Source organism: Pseudorasbora parva, chromosome 8 (assembly GCF_024679245.1).
Source record: "Pseudorasbora parva isolate DD20220531a chromosome 8, ASM2467924v1, whole genome shotgun sequence".
NCBI lineage: Eukaryota > Metazoa > Chordata > Actinopteri > Cypriniformes > Gobionidae > Pseudorasbora > Pseudorasbora parva.
The window spans coordinates 10,432,856-10,448,193 of NC_090179.1; the positions used below are offsets into that span (position 1 = coordinate 10,432,856).

The 15,338-nt window shown below is 38.9% G+C and overlaps 1 protein-coding gene across 1 annotated transcript in view; it reads right to left on the reverse strand.

The window, feature by feature from the left end:
• Nucleotides 1-2,649: 2,649 nt before the first annotated feature.
• The window catches only part of bace2 (beta-secretase 2), a 38,014-nt gene continuing 25,325 nt past the window's right edge, over nucleotides 2,650-15,338 (reverse strand). The window contains exons 3-9 of the mRNA XM_067450075.1: nucleotides 12,219-12,435; nucleotides 11,126-11,257; nucleotides 9,296-9,430; nucleotides 8,961-9,062; nucleotides 8,680-8,829; nucleotides 6,868-7,036; nucleotides 2,650-4,960 (exon numbers count right to left, since the gene is read on the reverse strand). Coding sequence (XP_067306176.1) covers nucleotides 4,719-4,960; nucleotides 6,868-7,036; nucleotides 8,680-8,829; nucleotides 8,961-9,062; nucleotides 9,296-9,430; nucleotides 11,126-11,257; nucleotides 12,219-12,435 — 1,147 coding nt within the window. The 3' untranslated portion in view covers nucleotides 2,650-4,718. The remainder of the gene's footprint in view (nucleotides 4,961-6,867; nucleotides 7,037-8,679; nucleotides 8,830-8,960; nucleotides 9,063-9,295; nucleotides 9,431-11,125; nucleotides 11,258-12,218; nucleotides 12,436-15,338) is intronic.

Genomic DNA, 15,338 nt, shown 5'->3' on the forward strand with positions numbered 1-15,338 from the left:
TCAAATAGCGGGGTTGTGCCCCGCTCTCGCCTATAACTTGATATTTCATGGCTCTTGCCACTACTTGGGCTTAACATGGCTTAATATGAAATAAAATGAACTGTTCTGCTGAGTCCTAAAGTCAGTTTCTCCTCAGCATCCATTCAGATACACATGTACACCTTATTAAAAAAATGTTTTGGTAGTTTAAGCTTTTTATTTTTAGCAGCAGCAGCAGTTTTCTATGTATACTGAAGCATTCCTTGCATTGCATTCGTTCGGGGGTCAAATTAATCCATGATTTTGTTACTTTTTTTAAAATTTAAACCACAAAACTCTTTAAATCCAGTCCATTTTTTCTTTGTGTTTGTGGTTCAGGTGCGACAAAAGTCCCAGTGTCTTGGACCACTCTGATGAGCTCTCATTTTTTTAATAATAAAAATAATAATAATAAAAATAGTTTCAGGTCAAAATGACTTGAGGGAAGGTTGAGGGTTAAAAAATGAAAAGCACACAAAAAAAGAACAAACAATCACAATAAAAGTTGTAAAGTAATTCACACGAATGCCGTTCTTCATAGCTCCTAAATACCCTTCACAATGTTAATTGTAGGTTACTTTAATGCATTCATGCCAAGAAATAAGAAATCATGCTGATATTGTCCACTTTGTATAACCTAGAGTGTTTCCAAACTTTTGGTATGTCTGGCCATAGAAGCAGATTTGTAGCCCTGTTTCTATGGTACATCTCTGCTTACTACAGTATCCCATGGGACTGTTAACCACATACTGTATAATCTCTGCTTCATTAATCAGTGTGGTGGTGCAGTTAATGAAGTTATAAAGAGCATACGAGTCAGTGGAAGGACTGGAGTTCAGCTGCTTTAGGTTCATTAGTGGCTTCATGAGGCAAACCTACTTACAACACTAGCGGAGAGGCTGTTACTTATTTCACAAAAAGACTGTGTGTGCGTGTGTAACAACCCAGAACACCCTAGAAACCACCTGTCAACTCCTCAAAAACAAACCAGAAAACCCTAGAAAAAAAACAAAGCCACTCTGCAGAATAAAACTGGAACCGAGTGCAACACACACTAATCTTATAGCCTCTTCTATAGTTAACCTAAAAACTTTGCAGGGATTGCTCTGTAAATTCAATTGAGAATATAACTGATGCATTTATGCCATTTAGACTGTAGACTAAATAGACTGTAGACTAAATAGACTGTAGTCTCATTCGACGCCTGTGAAAATACAGTGTCAGGCAGGCTACACAAATATATTGGTATTCACAATATTAGCCTCTTGTCTTTTTTGTGTCTTACTCTGCATTTAACTTAAAATATTTTATTTTTTACAAGAATACATAGGCTATTAAAATAAAGTGCTTAAAAGTGCACAACTCTTCTTAAGTGAAAGGAAGCTTTTTTCCCTCACGTGCAATGATATATAGAAAACGTGGAGTCATTAATTGGGTTAGAACAAATAACGAAATTGTATATATTTTTTAAAGTACAAAAAATATTGATGTAAAGAGAGATATTAAACTAAAAAGTGTTTAAATGTACACAACTCTTAAGTGGAAGGAAGCTTTTTTCCCCTCATGTGCAACCATAGAAAGCACTGAGTCGGGTTAGTAGGCTAGCGCACGTGCAAACTATATAAAAATGAAGCGTGGAATAAACATTTTACATTTTTTAAACTGACTCAATGGTGGACCGATTAGGCTACAGTAATTCTGAACGAAATTGCTTTGTCACCTTTCTGGCTGTTGTTGTAAATAGTGATATTTTTCAAATGTTTCTTAAAAAAAAAATCAATGATATCTGTCCACTAGAACACTATCGCTTTTATTCGCTATTAATTTAAAACGGTTTATTTCAGGCAATTATTTTTCAAACAGATTTAAACTCCTCACAGGCGACTCCCTCAGATGTCCCGGTTCCTTGGGTAAAATAGCAGTTTTCTCACAATTTACATATAGTTGGCAAAATTTGGGGTATTGTAAGAACTCAACAGAACATAATATATAACACTGGCCTTGTGGTTTTTGGATATTTTACTGCAAAAATACTCCATTGTGCACCTTTAATGCAAAATAAAAATTTGGGAATGTTCTACTCATTAAAATCTCAGTAACATTGGCATTCTTTTAAAGACGGTCACCGCCAGACATCTATTTCCTGTTGCTGGGATTCGATGGTTGAGATGACTGTAGAGACGGATTCTACATTTTTGAGACGGATTCTACATTTTTGAGATGGACACACTCCCATTCATTTAAGTTCATCCGAGAAAAGGACAAGAACCCAATAGTCAAGCGCAATCTATGTGCAACACAGAGGGAACTCTCTACATCGAGAAATGGCACACTCGAAGAAGCACTTCGACCGGTGCCACTCTAACACTAAGCTAACCAAAGGAGAGCTGCGGGGTCAAAGAGACGGAATGAAGTGGACGAGAGCGCGGGCATGACAAAGCTACAGAAATTAAGTTTATCTCGGTCTGTCATGCTGCATGAACCCCAAGAAGTGAAGACAAGACAAGTGTCCACCCAGTTTTAGCATTTTAGTATGCCTAGTCGTAGTTCAAAAGTAGTATAACGCATAACAATTCAGAGACAATAATATTGTTATGTATACTTTCAAAAATGAAAGTGCGGACTCGTAGGAAGACCGCAAGTGTGCCCTTTGGGACAGGGACCAACTATCACAGCATGTCAAATGACAAAGGGCTTTTAAAACATTCTTTTTTGGGGGGTGTTAAACAATGGCACAAATCAGAAAATCACCTTGCATGATTAATTTCAATACTCTCCTCCCATAAATGTCGTGTCTGAAAGGGAAACTCTTTTTCAGTGCTAATTTCTCTCTGCGTGTCTTTAGTAAATCCTGACAGTAGTATTTTAACACTAAAACAGGGTTTGTTCTGATGCAAGCTGTTAGTAAATATGACCCTGATTCACATATGACATAGATATACGTCAGTTAAAAGTTTGGAAAAACTCAAGGCCCAGGTGTTTCCAGCCCATCTTCACAGATTCGCATTATTTTCTTTATGTGAGATCATCTTATGGTGTTTAGTGAATGTTTATGCTGCTCTTTTTCATACAATGAAAGGGGATGGACCTAAAAAAAACGTCCCACAATGCAATCGTAATGTGCTTTCCTTTTATGTGCTTCTGTTAAGACAACAAAAATCTAATAAAACATAATACAAATAAAAAACTACTTTTATCCAACTCTAAAGAGACTCTTTAGATACACTAGAACTGTGTACTGATACTATACAATTAGACTGATATTCTCACTAAATATTGTCCATCATTTCAGATATTTGATTCTGTGTATTTGCATATCATGAATTAGTCATAGTCTCACACCAAGCTTCACCTTCACGATCTCACCATCAAAAACCCGTCATAACTTTACAGTAATTCCTTTTAGTCATGTACATGCAAATTGCTCAGTCAGATAATAATTGGCTTGATTATTTTAAGTGCGAAAAGCCCTATAATCTACTAGAAATAATCATTTCACAAGATTCCAGTCTAACAATTTATTTGCCAGGTAGACCTGCACATGTAAATTAAAGAATTAGGAAACAAAAGATCAATTACACAGAGCATAAAAGCATACAAGCCAATAAAAAGACAGCACATGTTAAGGAGTCTGGCTCTTTTGGCAGTCCTTCTTAAATACCCAGATTAGAAATTAAAGAAATCTTCAGTCTGAGGAAATTAATGACCAAATCAAATTTGAACTGAACACAATACCATTAATTATCTGTGGCAAAAGGTCATTTTTAATTAAGGGTATTTTACACAAGAAAGGCACAACCCTCAGAGCAGTCAAGAGTTTCCCTGTTTTTAATCTTTATCATGATCTGCTCTGCTGGTATCAATCACTCAGACACTTTTAAAATAGTACAAAATGAACTCAAGTTACTATATGTGTGGCGCGCAGACATTCAGAGTGAACGTTTGATGTCAGAACATGAAACTCTCCTGCAGTCTTTGCCCAGTGGAACGTGAAACCAACTTTGTTATTTAATCATACGTTGTTCGGTTTCTGCGAAAGTTCCTGAATACAGCCCACGGCAGAAAAATGCCTTACAAAAAGATTATAATCGTAGTCCACACAGATGTGTGCTATATAACAAGTCTTCTAAAGCCAAAACAATGGCAATTTGTTTGTCATTTTTGACCAGCATCCCTCCCCATTTACTTTCATCGTACGAAAAAGAGCAGCATAGTTTTCTGCCAAACATCTTCCATTACACAGGTTTCAAACATAAAGGTGATTACATTGACAGATTTGTTATCGATGTGAACAGTACATATACAGTACTTCATTGGACCATATAGGCCCCTGAGAGACCATTGCTGATTTACAGTAGCTTTATTGACAATTGTATTAAAGACTGAATAAAAAGAGCAGCATATTTATAAGTGGAGAATAGCGTAATGTTGATGCTCCATGATTTCTTGTCTTGATACTCATATTTTGGCACTTTATGATATCTTATTAAAAAGGCACACATATAATAATTATTCCTTCATCCTTCAGTAGTTTTGTCCCATCTACAAATCTACCGTAAATGTCCACAAGTGTCCAGAAGAGGAATCTGTGACCTCGGGGTCAAGCTCAATGCAGTGTGTTCACCCGTTACCTGCCCTGAGTTCCCTTCAGCCCCATTTGGCTGAGATGGCGTCTCCTCGTCTTCCATCGGCGCCTGACGTCACTTGATGCGATGGCGCACCAGTGAGGACTCGTCCGTAATCTCCCCGTCTCCGTGGCATCGGCACGGCAGTATGAGCAAGATGACGAGTATGATCAGAACCACTCCGCATATGCCCATCAGAGCGTATGCGATCCCCCACATCATAGGCTCCCTGAGAGACGAGCCGCTTGTGCAGTCTGACGCTACGCCCTCAGCTAGGAAAGGCCCTGCGATCTCCGCGAAGGGTACGCCGCCGTTTTCTGTTTGAAGGACGAGAGTATACAAAAAGAAGCTGCATTTACACTCTAGACCAGGGGGTTTCAAACTTTCAGAGGATAAAACGACAGAGAAAAACTGAACTGAATTTTCTAAATGGGTTACATTTCTAAATGTTTCTCTGCCGTATACATTCGAGAATTGTAAATGTTTGCTCTGTATCTTTAGTGGGTTTTACTCTCCATAGTCCCCTTTATCTCGCTCACTGGGGTTGTAAGGCAGTATTCTTACACAAGCTGCTTACATACATTTATTGTGACAGTTGCATTAATAGCCAATTTAAGGTTGGAAACAATATGTTGTATTTATAATGTCACTCACGATTACTATTTAACAGTTTAAATATTTATATATTTTTTTAACATAAAAATAGATCTTAGGAAGGAGTCCCTCATAAAGGTTCATTTATCCCACTGTGAATGTGCTCTCCGATACACACTGCTGCTCTTGTAAGAGTTTTCTCTGGGCTCACTCAGAGAATATGCCTTCACTTAAAACGTGTCCAATGCAATCTCGCCTCTTCTCTTAAAGGGATAGTTCACTTTAAAATGAAAATTCTGTCATCCTTTACTCACCCTCAAGTTGTTTCAAACCTGCATTAATTTTTTTCTTCAGTTGAACACAAGGAAAGATATTTGGAAGAATGTCAGTAACCAAACAGTTACCTGGAGCCATTGACTTCCATAGTATTTTTTTTTCCTTCTATGGAAGTCAATGGCTCCAGTTAACTGTTTGGTTACTGACATTCTGACTATCTAAAATTATTAAAATCTGAACAAAACGCCCTCTAATTTTGAGATAAAGGGGCAAAATGCCCCAGTATGCCCCACTCTCGACATTTGACAGGAAAATAATGCCATACCCAACCAGTATCCTTTGGTTGTTGCAACCAATGGACCAGGACTCCAGGTCCACAGCCGGGACCCACTGTGCGTGATGCGAATTTCATCATATGTAGCCTTATTTTTTGAATGTGCAGCCTGCATATGTGCTTTGAGTTTTTCTAATGCGTATGTGTAGAAAGCCTGCTTGCACACTGCACACACTATCAAATAGAGTATACTTTGAAAGGCTGGGCGTGTATACTAACGCTCATAAAAAAAGACCTATAAGGCTGTACAATTAAGTTACTTGATGTATTTTTGTAGGCCAACCCAGAAGGTTGCGTCTCCCTGGTTCCCCTTGCAATTTTCCAGATTTCTCTGTGACCAACAAAAGCTTATGATTCTTACACATTTTGTCCATCATGATAGTCCTTATCAATTAACAACGTATGAATTTTGAAGACTAAATACATTTGTCAGAAGTTAAAAGCTAAATGTACGATCTGCACCGCGGTGAGTGGTTTGCAAGAGTGTGATTATAAACACAAAGAGGCGGTGAAAGCGGAGTAATGTGTAGATGTGTTTTCAAGTGCGATATGATGACATTTAACTCCATGCCACCATTTTTGAATAATTTTAATTTTGTTGTATGAATATCTGAACATGCAATATATCAAAATAAAAAATAAAGCCTCTGCTTATTAAAAGCTTCATGAATTATTTCTTTATCAACAATTGAATATAAATAAGTTTCATAAAAAAACATTTGTAACAAAAAGTTAATAGACTTCAGGACAACTGAACCATAAGAGCTAAAATGCAAACTTGTTTCTGGGATGAATATGTTATCCCTGTAGCTCTAAAAAAGCAAATATATAAGGACTAAAATTAGCGACATTAAAGGCCAAACCAAACACAAAACGAAAATGTTTTTGCCCGCTGGATTGCCTATGGATAAATTATACACTTTTAATGGCCTACTGGGCGCTAGAGACTACTCTCTCTTTAACACTGAGTTAAATTGTCTCATAGAAGACGGCCCTTGTGTCTACTAGTGACCCACCTACCTGCACATGTGCTGACAGCAAAGCCCACCCTCTTTTGTGCGCGGTCAAAGATGACATAGAATCCCTCCATCACAGTGGCTCCAATGACTAAGCCGTTGGCTGAAGGGGAGATTCCGAAACGGAAACAGTCCAATGTGCCGTCAATATCCGTGACTGGCTGGACAAACAGCTGCCGAGACAAAAACTGATGTCAAAAGAAGATCTGTAAGGTATATACAATCTTGGTTTAGGACAATTATACGGCCCCTGGAGGCCCATTCCCACAATTGGGGAGTTTACCTAGCCTAGAAATCTAGACTTAAAAATCTAATCTGCCGCGAGTGCCGTCTAGCAACTCTCAGTACCATACTGAGCTGTATTCCCCTAACTCTTGCCGGGCCAATCACATCGTGTATAGAGTCGGCGGGCGGGGCCATAATGACGACGGCCGAGTTGCGCTTGCGTGCTTCTAGTAAACACAGAAACTGGCGAACGGCGGCGGTCTTTCGAATCAGCTCTGACCGCGACTCTGGAAGACTTTGAGTTAAGCTTTTCTCTGAGAAAAGAACAAAGAACGGCACTGAAGTCATTCTTAAAAAGGGAAGATGTGTTCAGAGTTTAGCCGACCGGATACGGTGAATGTTTAATCTATCAACGAGCTCTGTTTCACCTTCGTTGCTCTGGTTGGTGGTAGCGCTATCCTATCGCGTGCAGAGGGAGTTTGAAAGACAACCGTTTATCCCGCCCCTCGGATTGAGCCCTGTCTATGGTGAGTTTCCAGACCAAACATCTTGATGTGGGTCTGGCTTGTCAGGCTAGAGTTGACCACATTGATTCAACAAACGCTGAGTTCGTTCCATGTTTCTCTAATACTCCTTTTCCACCAAGGCAGTGCTGCTGCTGGTTTGGAGCCAGAGCCTAGACAAACACAAACTTGTGACCGGCATTTTTGAAATAGCAGCTAATCGAGCTAATAGCTGCTTGATTGGAATCTCTGTATATCCGCTTGTTAAGTCGTGACGTAAGGAACACCTTTTCTGGGTCCAAGCCTTAACTCGTTTCACTTGAGAATGCCATTGACGCCCGTTTATGAGCGCTATTTGTTCATATTAAATATCAAACATTTAAAAAAGTTTAACATTTTAAATACTTACAGTCTACACAACAGTCTCTGAGCTCACAGCGTCACATACAATAATATTTTAACGATTTAAAAAAGATGAATCACTGTCTGGCCATCTGTAATTTTGCTATGGAGAAAAAGGTTATGATTATAGCTTTTTTGTAGTATTACACCACATTGTGTGTGTATATTAGCACCGTTTGTAGTTTTTCTTATGGTATAAGATAGAGCGTTTGGACCCGGAAGCGCTGCCGCGTGACGTCAGCCTTAACAACCGTATACACATTACATCGAGCAACGCAAATGCATTGGATTCCCTATGTGCATCAATAGTAACGCAATGTTCGCCATTGTTGATGGAAGCCTTGTTCGGGACGCATCGGCGCTATGCGGGCTGATCGCCGTGCAACATCAAAGTACAGCGAGAGCAAACGACTCCTTATGCTTTTGAATCGCTCTTGCGATACTTTGATGTCATACGCGGATCGGTCTGTGCAGCGGCGATGCATCTTGAACAAGGCTGGAGTGTTTGTGTTTCCCGCTGCCTCTCTACACGTATACTATCAGACTTAGCTCTGTGGTTGCTTTCTATCCTGTGAAAAGGCAAACCGTTTCTTAGAAGGCTCGTCAGTCGAACACCGAAGTAGCACTAGCTCTGAACTAGCACCCGGTTCATGCTGGTAAAAAGGGGTGTAAGGGGTAGTCCTGACCTGAGGGTGGATGGTGATGCGGAAGGACTGGCTGGTGTTCGTGGCTCTGAGGTAGATTGAGAGTTTCGGAAAAAGCCTCCATGGCGATTCTCCTCTCATCCAACATGCAAGCTTGGTGCCGTCAAAAAATCCAGCAGAGAAATCCTCAATCTATGAGAGCAGGAGAAAGCAGAATTGCATCCAATCAATTGTAACTGAGGAGCTGTTTTAGAATAGACTGAGTAATGAAACCCTTTAAATTGTTTCTGAGGTCAATCATTTGCCAGAACGGAAGCTCATACCAATGATGTTTGCATAATAGCCTCCACCACAGCACTAAACACATTTCCAGGAAGTCGCAGTAGAGTCGTCCCACTATCCACAATGGCTTTATCTGAGTTGTACTGAACAAAAAAAAAAGGTAGATTAAGATCAATCAAGGCCTCCATCAATCAAGAGAAATACTAGCTCTGCTCTGCTCAGGATTTTATAAACAAGATCACTATATTCGTTTCTCATCGAATGCTGTAGTTCCTCCACTGGCAGCCTTTAAAGGTACAATTTTAGCTCAGCCTTGGACCAATTCCAGTTGCAACACAAGGTCAAATAATCATTGTTTTTCCCCATATGTATGTACCTCTTTGCAATCCAAGTTTAAATTTTGGTCTCCAACTTCAAGCTTCAAGACTTCCACTTGATAGTACCACTCTTCCAGGATCGGCGTGTACCAAACTGAACCCCGGTACAAGGTTGGCTCAACTCCTCCCATGATCTGAAATGCAACACGAAGACATCAAAGCATGTCATCTGAGGCATATAATCTTTCTGTTGTTTATTGTAAAAATCTTCCAAGATATTGACAAATGGATACACTTGAGCTAAATGAAGGCAAGACACTACAGGTGAATTCCCCAGTTGATTAGTCACAATACATTAAGACAACTGTCTTATATTGCAAGTTTTCTGAAATGTTGTTTAATATGCAAATGTGACATTATCGAATTAAATATGCACATATTTGCATACATTTTGAGAACAAAAATCCGAACAGTGAATAAAGCCAGGTTCAAATTAAAAGGTTATCTTTTAAGGTTTATCACTCCATAAATCAGAAAATACTGTCAACAAACAGTAAGAAATAAAACATATTGAGGAAAAAAATATATATCTTTTGTCAGTTGTGTCAAATCATTTTCACACAATTCCCTTAAAGTATTGAAATATTTAGTTAAATTCTGGTCTTAATTACGACGCTTTCAACTCTTTCAATGCTGCCTGTCTACTTGACAGCAAAAGTTGTAAAAATGTTCTATATAAATAATAAAATGATAAATAATTGTATTTATTTATAAATAAAACATTTACACAGGGAAAAATATTTTGACAGAAAAACAAAAGTCTGCCAGAACTAGTATTATCTGAATCAGCAGGTTCTCTTTTTTAAGTAACACTAATATAATGATAGATCTTACAGTACAACATCTATTTTTCCTTGTATAAAGCAAAAAATACATTCAAATTAAGACAATAAAAAAATCTAAATGACAAGATTTGGCTCTTTGTCTTCAGCAAATAGCATCTAATTAAGAGGCTATTCAAATATTTCCAGAAGGCTTTGGCCGTTGTTGAGCGGTGGACACAGGACACACCCGTCCCACTGCGCTTCCCATCTGCTCCACTCTGCGGGACACATGGCCGTCTCTTCTTCCAGCTCTCCCGCATTGCTAACAGAATGTGCCGGCAGCAGGGGGCTCTCTTTAGCTTAATTAGCTTCTCACTAACGAGACGCGCAATCCTATATGAGGCAATGGAGGTGTGAGACACAGAGACGCACTGAGCTATTATGTTTCTTGAGTAGCACTGAGAAACCCAATCTCATCTGTCCTTGAGAGGTGTTAATAGATCTAATTTGCTACCTGAATCCTGAATGCTACCTATGGCACCAACTTGTATGGTTGAAATCCTTTTTATCTGTTAATAGCAATGTTCTCAAATCTTTTACCAAAGGCCACTTGTGATCAGGGTCTCAGTTTTGGGCGAAACTGGGTTTTGTTCAAATTGTCCATAGGGATTGCAGCTTCTGGTTTAAATACACTTTTCAGTCTAATATTTTAACAAATAATAAGTTTACATAATTTAGAAACAATACCACAAAAAGTATGCTAATAAAGAAAGTAAAAACTATGTTAAAAAAACAGCTCTTGCCATACTTTTTTTTGTATGATATGACTGAAGACATGCTAACATTTCTTTAGACGAATTAAAAAATTATTGAAAAAAAAAGAAAGTTATTTAAAGAATGTTCTGTGACTGCATTAATAAATATTAATTATATAGTAAATAAATAGATTTCCTGTTAAGATTAACAAATTGGTGTACACACTGTAGCAGTTTACTCCTAGTAGTTGGATTCGTTTGTATTAATTTGGATTGTAAGACTGCTTCAGGTTTCAGGTTTGGTACGCACCAGGCTGCCGCCCGCTGGGTCAGCTGCAGTGCTGGCAGAGACTCCAGCTCCACACATCTGGAGAGAGAACACATCTGGAATCCCAGTCTGCCGCACAACAGAGTTAAAGAAGGGCTCCACTGATGGGTCAGGCTGAGAGGAGAGAAAGACAAAATGCTAAAAGAAAACTTTGTATTTTCAGATCATACAATATCAATAGCCTAAATGCAAATTGGTATGCGTTTAGTATTTAGAAATAACTGATAAAAAGTTTGACAAGGACACAAAATTATCCTTTAAAAGTAAAATCCAGGGGGCAAATACTAGCCCTTAAAGGTTCAGTGTGTAGTACTTATGAGGATCTATTGACAGAAATGCAATATAATATACATAACTATGTTTTTAGTGTTGTATAAAAACCTTTCATAATGAACCGTTGTTTTTATTACCTTAGAATGAGCCATTTCTATCTACACAGTACACACACTCTTACAGTGAAACCACCATTTTGCACCGCCATGTTTCTACAGAAGCCCTAAATGGACAAATTAGCTACTCCTTGCTGTCTCAAACAACATCATCTTTGTCCTGTGTCGGCCACCGTAGCTTCTCTGTGCGCTCCGGAAGGAAGGGGGTGAGCGGTTGGTGATGCAATTCACCTAAATTCACTCTGCTAAAATTCACACACTGCACCTTTAAGATAACATTTCTGATGTAAAAAATAGTACTAATTATACTGGTACATTTGTGATATTAGAAATTACTCAGACACTGAATACTTACCATAATCATTTACCACTGTATTTTGTATGGTATTTCAAAAAAGTACCTGTTAGCATGGTACTATTTGGTGTTTTGAAACAAACACAAATATTCTATTTAGAAGGGGAAAACATTTCAGTTCATTGTCAATTTTTTTCTGAAGAATGCCACCTAAAAGCAAATATACACCTACCATATCACTGAGTTTACTAGTAGAGTGCACTGATGTTTGAGAATCTGAGCCGCACCTTTGTGACACCATAGCTGAGCTAAATCAAACATGTTCGACCATCTCTAACGTAACACACCTTTTATAAATAAAACACCTATGTAACATCATCATGTGACTTACCCGAACCAGTAAAGGATATGCAAGTCCAAGAATTCCCTGCCAATTGATTCCAGGCAGGAAGAAGCCTTCTGAGGTGAGGATCGCGGCTATGTTGATGGTGATGGTACCACTGGGCCCTTGAGGAATGGTGATGTGGTCAGTTCCCAGTTCCCCCTCCCATTCTCCCTGTGTGTATTTTACTGCAACTGCTTTCCCAGTGCTCTGATAAGTACTGGAACTGAACAGAAATTACAAATATAATTCACTCACATACATTAAAAGGCTGGAATTAATGATTGTAAGTTTTGTCTGCATATAGTGGTGAGGAGTGGCATAGTAGTGTGTGATGAAGGGATGTGATCTTACAGTAATCTGTTATAGTAGTGTGTGATGTAGGGATGTGATCTTACAGTAATCTGTTATAGTAGTGTGTGATGTAGGGATGTGATCTTACAGTGCTCTGTTATAGTAGTGTGTGATGTAGGGATGTGATCTTACAATGCTGTTATAGTAGTGTGTGATGAAGGGATGTGATCTTACAGTAATCTGTTATAGTAGTGTGTGATGAAGGGATGTGATCTTACAGTGCTCTGTTATAGTAGTGTGTGATGAAGGGATGTGATCTTACAGTAATCTGTTATAGTAGTGTGTGATGAAGGGATGTGATCTTACAGTGCTCTGTTATAGTAGTGTGTGATGAAGGGATGTGATCTTACAGTGCTCTGTTATAGTAGTGTGTGATGAAGGGATGTGATCTTACAGTACTCTGTTATAGTAGTGTGTGATGTAGGGATGTGATCTTACAGTGCTCTGTTATAGTAGTGTGTGATGTAGGGATGTGATCTTACAGTGCTCTGTTATAGTAGTGTGTGATGAAGGGATGTGATCTTACAGTGCTCTGTTATAGTAGTGTGTGATGAAGGGATGTGATCTTACAGTACTCTATTATAGTAGTGTGTGATGTAGGGATGTGATCTTACAGTACTCTATTATAGTAGTGTGTGATGTAGGGATGTGATCTTACAGTGCTCTGTTATAGTAGTGTGTGATGTAGGGATGTGATCTTACAGTACTCTATTATAGTAGTGTGTGATGTAGGGATGTGATCTTACAGTGCTCTGTTATAGTAGTGTGTGATGAAGGGATGTGATCTTACACCGCTCTGTTATAGTAGTGTGTGATGTAGGGATGTGATCTTACAGTGCTCTGTTATAGTAGTGTGTGATGAAGGGATGTGATCTTACAGTACTCTGTTATAGTAGTGTGTGATGTAGGGATGTGATCTTACAGTGCTCTGTTATAGTAGTGTGTGATGTAGGGATGTGATCTTACAGTGCTCTGTTATAGTAGTGTGTGATGAAGGGATGTGATCTTACAGTGCTCTGTTATAGTAGTGTGTGATGAAGGGATGTGATCTTACAGTACTCTGTTATAGTAGTGTGTGATGTAGGGATGTGATCTTACAGTGCTCTGTTATAGTAGTGTGTGATGAAGGGATGTGATCTTACAGTGCTCTGTTATAGTAGTGTGTGATGTAGGGATGTGATCTTACAGTGCTCTGTTATAGTAGTGTGTGATGAAGGGATGTGATCTTACAGTACTCTATTATAGTAGTGTGTGATGTAGGGATGTGATCTTACAGTGCTCTGTTATATTAGTGTGTGATGTAGGGATGTGATCTTACACCGCTCTGTTATAGTAGTGTGTGATGTAGGGATGTGATCTTACAGTGCTCTGTTATAGTAGTGTGTGATGTAGGGATGTGATCTTACAGTGCTCTGTTATAGTAGTGTGTGATGTAGGGATGTGATCTTACAGTGCTCTGTTATAGTAGTGTGTGATGTAGGGATGTGATCTTACAGTGCTCTGTTATATTAGTGTGTGATGTAGGGATGTGATCTTACACCGCTCTGTTATATTAGTGTGTGATGTAGGGATGTGATCTTACACCGCTCTGTTATAGTAGTGTGTGATGTAGGGATGTGATCTTACAGTGCTCTGTTATATTAGTGTGTGATGTAGGGATGTGATCTTACACCGCTCTGTTATATTAGTGTGTGATGTAGGGATGTGATCTTACAGTGCTCTGTTATAGTAGTGTGTGATGTAGGGATGTGATCTTACAGTGCTCTGTTATAGTAGTGTGTGATGTAGGGATGTGATCTTACAGTGCTCTGTTATATTAGTGTGTGATGTAGGGATGTGATCTTACACCGCTCTGTTATATTAGTGTGTGATGTAGGGATGTGATCTTACAGTGCTCTGTTATAGTAGTGTGTGATGAAGGGATGTGATCTTACAGTGCTCTGTTATAGTAGTGTGTGATGTAGGGATGTGATCTTACAGTGCTCTGATATAGTCGTGTGTGATGAAGGGATGTGATCTTACAGTAATCTGTTATAGCAGTGTGTGATGTAGGGATGTGATCTTACAGTGCTCTGTTATAGTAGTGTGTGATGTAGGGATGTGATCTTATAGCGCTCTGTTATAGTAGTGTGATGAAGGGATGTGATCTTACAGTGCTCTGTTATAGTAGTGTGTGATGAAGGGATGTGATCTTACAGTAATCTGTTATAGTAGTGTGTGATGAAGGGATGTGATCTTACAGTGCTCTGTTATAGTAGTGTCTGATGAAGGGATGTGATCTTACAGTGCTCTGTTATAGTAGTGTGTGATGTTGGGATGTGATCTTACAGCGCTCTGTTATAGTAGTGTGTGATGAAGGGATGTGATCTTACAGTGCTCTGTTATAGTAGTGTGTGATGTAGGGATGTGATCTTACAGTGCTCCGTTATAGTAGTGTGTGATGTAGGGATGTGATCTTACAGTGCTCCGTTATAGTAGTGTGTGATGTAGGGATGTGATCTTACAATGCTCTTTTATAGTAGTGTGTGATCTTGGGATGTGATATTACAGTGCTCTGTTATAGTAGTGTGTGATGAAGGGATGTGATCTTACAGTGCTCTGCTATAGTAGTGTGTGATAAAGGGATGTGATTTTACAGTGCTCTGTTATAGTAGTGTGTGATTAGGGATGTGATCTTACAGTACTCTGTTATAGTAGTGTGTGATGAAGGGATGTGATCTTACAGCGCTCTGTTATAGTAGTGTGTGATGAAGGGATGTGATCTTACAGTGCTCT